Below are 5,997 nucleotides of genomic sequence, written 5' to 3' on the forward strand. Positions count from 1 at the left end.
TCAATCAGGCTTTTGGGTATATGAGTCTAAAATTCTGAGAAGTGATCTGGGCTGGAGGTATAACAGTGAGAGTTGACAGTGTAGCTATGATATTTAAAGCCATGAGTCTGGGGGAGATCACTGAGGGAATGAATGTGGATAGAGGGCTAAGGACTGAGTCCTAGGGCACCTGACATTTAGAGATCAGAGAAAAGAAGAGAAACTAGCAAAGGAGACTGAAAAGCAGGAGCCAGTAAGGAGAGCCCAGATTAAGTGGAACCAGAAGAGAAATCTATGCTCATTATCCCTAGATGCCATGCTGAAGGCTTAAACAGGGAAGTAATCAGATGGTGCCAAGAAGCCAATCTAAGCTTAGTTGTGCAACCTACATGGAGGCTGACTTGGGCTTAGTTAGCTTTCTGAGCTGCCCGTATCCTCAGGAGGTGTGAGCAAGTCCCTGACCCAAGCAGTTCCTAGGGATTACTGGTGCATAGAGGAGATCTGCTTCTAGGACTCAAGCATCTTCTGGGAGTTGGACTAGACAACTCTCAAAGTGCCTTCAAACTGGATGTGGTGAAATTCTGGGAGCTGATGGAAACAACTGTCTGTCACAGAGTATGGGGTGTTGGGCTGAGCCTTGAAGGATAAGCAGGTGTTTGAGGATGGGGTGAGGGGGGAAGTGGGGAGGGGCACTCCTAGGTGGAGCAGCAGTGTAAGCAAAGCTCCAGAGATGGGAATGAGCAGGGTCTGTTGAAGAGTCACCTGGTCAGAAGGGAAACGTGTATGAAGGATGGGGAGGAAGGTGAGGCTGGAAAGAGATGTAGGGACAGATGGTGGGAAGCTCCCATAGGGCCAGATGCCCCAGAAACACTTGCCAACACTTGGCTGAAGGAAGGTAATTAAACAAAAGAGATTGTAAGAGCCAAGGAAAGTGAAAGTGAAAGTGAAGTCTCTCAGTCCTGTCTGACTCTTTGTAACCCCATAGACTGTAGCCTACCATAGACTCTAGCCTACAGGCTTCTCCATCCATGGGATTTTCCAGGCAAGAGTACCAGAGTGGGTTGTCATTTCCTTCTCCAGGGGATCTTCCCAACCCAGGGATCCAACCAGGGTCTCCCGCATTGCAGGCAGATGCTTTACCCTCTGAGCCACCGGGGAAGCCAGAAGACCTGAGGTCAGGGCTGCCCACTGCTCTGGGTGTACCCTGTCCCAGGCGCCATTCGGGACAGGTATCCATCAACTTTTCCTTAAAGCCTAGGGATACAACAAGCCGCTGAAGGACCTAGGGCCCTGTCCTGGAGGCTGCTCTGTGGGTCAGGGGTACAGGACCAATAATTCAGAGTGTGGGTCAGGCCCTGGTAGAAGCAGTAGAGGTGCACAATGTCCAGGAAACACCCCTGCTGGAGTCCCTTCCTTCCATTAGACTTTACAAATGCTAGCCCTGGATGCTCAGTGTTCGGAACTCAGTGACCCGCCTTTAAGGAACAATGGGGTCTGGGCATTCTGGGGACTCCTATTGGCTAAACATATGAGTAGGTGAGCTCCCTCTCCCCAGAGGCACCAGTAAGGTACCAAGATTTGACTGTATGGATTCCCAAAGGGAGGACCTCAGCCTCCCTGGTGGTAAATGTGGTTCCTCCCCAAACCCCTGCTGCTTGCTTTGTGCCCTTAGGCTTGGGGGCACTCAGGGAAGACCTTTTGCCTGGATGGGAGTGATGACTGCCTGCATGGAAGAGTATTAAAGAGTTAGGACAGGGTTTACTCTAGAAAACTACGGATTTCTTGAGGGCAGAGGCCATGTATCTCTGCCCCCCCAGAGAATATCCCAGGACCATCTCAACTGAATGATTAGGGTTTGGTGAAATGGGATGGGATACTGGTGTCCCATCCACTGGTAAACTGCTATCTTCTTGATGGTCTTTGCCTGTAGTGAGGCTTCTTATTCTGATGTTTTGGATGGGCCAGGGTTGGGATCCAGAGGCTTGAGTAAGCCTGGGCAGTCATGCTTCTCCAGACCTTACTTTCCTTATCTGTAAAGGGCTAAAGGTGGCCTCTTAAGCTCTCTGAAAATTCTGCTTTGAATAAAAGAATGATGAGGCAAGTCAATGAGAAGGAAAGGAAGGAATTGAGAGAGTGGTTAAATGGAGAAGTTGTGTTCAGTCATCCGACTTTGTGACCCCATGGATTGCAGCACACCAGACTTTCCTGTCCTTCACTGTCTCCCAGAGTTTGCACAAACTCATGTCCATTGAGTCAATGATGCCATCCAACCATCTCATCCTCAGTCATCCCCTTCTCCTGCTTTCTATTTTTCCCAGCATCAGAGTCTTTTCCAATGTGTGGTCTCTTCGCATCAAGTGGCCAAAGTATTGGAGCTTCAGCTTTAGCATCAGCCCTTCCATTGAGTATTCAGAATTGATTTCCTTTAGGATTGATTGGTTTGATAAGTGGAGGGGACGAATGGTGAAAGGGCTAAGGAGAGGAATGAGAAACAGCCGAGACTCCCCAAACTACACCTTTCAGCCAGCTTACTCTTTTTTCTTATTGCCTTTAGTGTGGGTGTCACTGTACTTTGGATTCCTGGGGCTGTGTTCTGTGGTAACTGGCAGCTGCATTCTCTTTCTGCACTGGAGGAAGAACGTGCGGCGGGAAGAGCGTGCCCAGGAGTGGGTGGAGGTGATGAGAGCAGCCACATTCACCTACAGCCCGCTGTTGTACTGGATTAACAAGCGACGGCACTATGGCATGAATGCAGCCATCAATACTGGCCCTCCCCCTGCTGCCACCAAGATTGCGACTGACACCCAGAATTCAGATCGCCCCTCGGAGCTGGATGTCCCCGAGAGCAGGAGCTATGCTGCTCAAGATAGCAGCCCCAAGGTGGAGGCCCCCGGCCCCCTGCATCCTGCAGTGCAGCTGGCACCACAGCAGCCCCTACCTTCTTCCCCAGTGCTGCGGCCCCAGGCCAGCTCCCCACTCCCAATTCCCATCTTTCAGGAGGTGCCCTTTGCCCTCTCCCTGTGTAACCTACCCCCGATGCTGAACCACTCGGTTTCCTACCCTTTGGCCACCTGTCCTCAAAGGAATGTCCACTTCAATTCCCTCCCCACAATGGCCCAGGGGGACCACTGCTTGAATGCCAAGCCCTTTGCTTCAGAACTGTAGCCTCCGCTCACTGAGGATGGGAGCTGGAGGCATCCTGGGCAGAACAGGAAATAGAGCTGACCTCAGGGAGGTGGTATTGACACGAGGTCAGGGCCCAAGTGAATGTCACCTAATGAAAGATTTAAAAAGTCCAAAGGCTCCATGTGTCTCATTTGTCGTTAGGAGGGCAGTGTCTGATGGAGGGCATTTTGCAAACTAAGCTAAAGGTCAGAGTCTCACCAACACCAGTGGGAATGACTGTGGGGAGACACACTGAGCCAGTACTTGTGATGGGCTCAACATCCCTCTGTTATTTCAGAATAAAACCATGTGCCAGACCCTGGGTTAGGTGCCCAAAGGCACTGCTGTTCTGTGGGACACTGAGCACAGCCACAGAGTGACAGTCACGGAGGATGCATGAGCAATGGTGATTCGTAATGGCCAAAACAAGTCAGTGTGAAATCTATGAACCACACTGCACTGCTGCTTGAATCGCATTCTTTGTTAACATCTATGATGTATTGTCTCTACATTATTTCTAATACAGGAACACTGTCAAACAGATATCACAATCTTTCTCTTACAGATTAAGAGTTTCCAAGGGCATTTCGCATATCATTTAAAAAAATATTTGTTTTGGCTACGCTGGGTCTTGGTTGCGGCACACCGGATCTTTATTTGAGGCATGTGAACTCTTAGTAGTGGCATGTGGTATCTAGTTCCCTGACCAGGGATCGAACCCAGACCCTCTGCATTGGGAGCACAGAGTCTTAAGCCATTGGACCACCAGGGAAGTCCATCATATCATGTTGCAAAGTCTCAAATTTGTCTGCCTGGCATCAAAGTTCCTGATCTTTCCACCATTCACCATGGTCCCCATCCCCTAATGTCTTTTTTGAAAACTCTTGGAAAATGATTTGTGTGTGTAGGGCATGATTAACTTGGTTTACAGATTGACTTGGCAGAGGGCTGGCCAATGAACCTCCTAAAAGTACCCAATTTTTTAAATCTTAAAGGGATTCATGGCTTCTCCCAAAGTTAAGATCCTGCTGCCACTGCTGCTAAGTTGCTTCAGTCGTGTCCAAGTCTATGCGACCCCATAGACGGCAGCCCACCAGGGTCCCCTGTCCCTGGGATTCTCCAGGCAAGAATACTGGAGTGGGTTGCCATTTCCTTCTCCAATGCATGAAAGTGAAAAGTGAAAGTGAAGTCGCTCAGTCGTGTCCGACTCTTAAGAGACCCCATGGACTGCGGCCTACCAGGCTCCTCCGTCATGTGAATATTATTTTTTGCATCTTTTGGAAACTATTCTAAAAGGAGAGACAAAGATAATACTGGCTATTTGATCCCAGTTCAAGTCTAAGAAAACCTAGTTCTGCTCCAAGATATGCTCCAGGATATAAAATTTTCCTTCACTTTGGAAATGAGAAAATCCCCTTACCGTACTTATGAGCTAGTCTTTATGTATGCTTTTTCCTGAGAGGAAAGGCCTCCCAGATTGTGTGTGTGTGTGTAATCCCAGAATCTAGCAACCATGTAGAGCTAATTAAAAAAATTTTATGTGTGAAAAAAGCCCCAGCCTCTTCCTCTATGACCCTTATATTGCAATGGATTTCAAGCCTTCTTCCTTCATTTTTCCTGAAGACATGGAATATTTCCTATAAACATGCTCCTATAGTGAACCTCAAAATAAAAAGCAGGTCTAAGTGGAACTTCCCTGGTTGATGCAGAGTCAGGGGCTTTACTCTTCCCTCACCCTGCCCACATCGCCACAGATGCCAAAACGCCTTCATTTCTTCAGGCCAAATTGGGCAAATCTGCAGATTCTTCAATGTTACTTTCTGTCCACCATCTGTTAGGCTTTGCATCCAAAAGGAGGAAGGAGTCCATAAAAATAAGGATCAAAGTAGATTTTTCTTCTTAGTAATGGGGGGGGGGGGCACATGAGCCTTTAATCATAGACACAGTGGAAGAAAAAAGCAATGTTTAATTTATATAAATTAAAATGGTTTTATTACTGATATGAAATTAGCAAAGCCCAAATCAAGTGATGGAAATCTTGAATTCACTCCCTAAACAGAATCAAAACTGCTTAAACATTACCAAAATAGCTCCACTAAAGCAAAGTAGGTTTACATTTCTTAATATGAGAAAAGAACAAGATAGGTTAGGTTCGTATAACAAACGATATACGCTCTATAAAGTCTCAGGAATACCCAAATGTGTTCTGGTTTGGATATGAGAGGACCCACATCTTACTGGTGTTGTGTTGGTAAGCAAGCCAATGAGGTGTGTAGCAAACAAAAGCTGTCACTAAAAACAACTCAACAATAGGCCATTATGAGTATGAGCCCATCTCAGTCAAAATCTTCAACTGTGACCGCCGAGACCAGAGAGAGAAGGGAGGCAGATGGGGCTCTGTCCAGCAACAAAGTGAGGGAATGCCGAGGGCAGGGAAAGCAGCTAGCAGCAGGTGGAAGGTGTCCACTCTTCAGCTGGGCTGTAACAGACACAACCCTAAGAGCCAGGCCCTTCTCTGCTTGTAAGACAACACTACTATTTAGGGATCCAAGCCAGTTTCTCTCTTCGAGTCTTCTCTTCCTTTAATATATTGCCCCTCGATTTATGGGGGAGTCTCTCTAGGTAAACATTATACCAGATAGACAGCAAAAGAAAAATAGGACCAAGAAGTCATGCCTTGGGTAACTTAGGAAAGCAGTAGGAGCTGCCAGAATGAAGAGATAAAAAAGCATTTGAAATGAAAACTGAAACCAAAACTACTAATTCTACTCAGTCTTCCTCTCAGGATTGAGGTGTGGCAGGTTAGGCTTGATTACAGATCAACATACGCTGGGTAAGTTAAGACAACTTTCA

General features: G+C 47.3%; 2 protein-coding genes across 3 annotated transcripts in view; one reads left to right on the top strand and one right to left on the bottom strand.

Moving 5' to 3' along the window:
* Positions 1-1,513: 1,513 nt before the first annotated feature.
* TEX38 (testis expressed 38) lies at positions 1,514-3,275 on the top strand. Its single transcript, XM_010847886.1, has 2 exons — positions 1,514-1,602; positions 2,534-3,275. Exons 1-2 carry the CDS (start codon positions 1,566-1,568, stop codon positions 3,142-3,144), a joined length of 648 nt encoding a protein of 215 aa, XP_010846188.1. The 5' UTR covers positions 1,514-1,565; the 3' UTR covers positions 3,145-3,275.
* A 1,838-nt stretch (positions 3,276-5,113) lies between these two features.
* EFCAB14 (EF-hand calcium binding domain 14) overlaps positions 5,114-5,997 on the bottom strand; it is a 38,296-nt gene continuing 37,412 nt past the window's right edge. For both annotated transcript variants that reach the window (XM_010847888.1, XM_010847887.1), the window contains one exon: positions 5,114-5,991. The gene's annotated coding sequence lies outside the window, so the exon portion shown is untranslated. The remainder of the gene's footprint in view (positions 5,992-5,997) is intronic.

Source organism: Bison bison, unplaced genomic scaffold (genome assembly GCF_000754665.1).
Source record: "Bison bison bison isolate TAMUID 2011002044 unplaced genomic scaffold, Bison_UMD1.0 scf7180017864256, whole genome shotgun sequence".
Classification (NCBI taxonomy): Eukaryota; Metazoa; Chordata; class Mammalia; order Artiodactyla; family Bovidae; genus Bison; species Bison bison.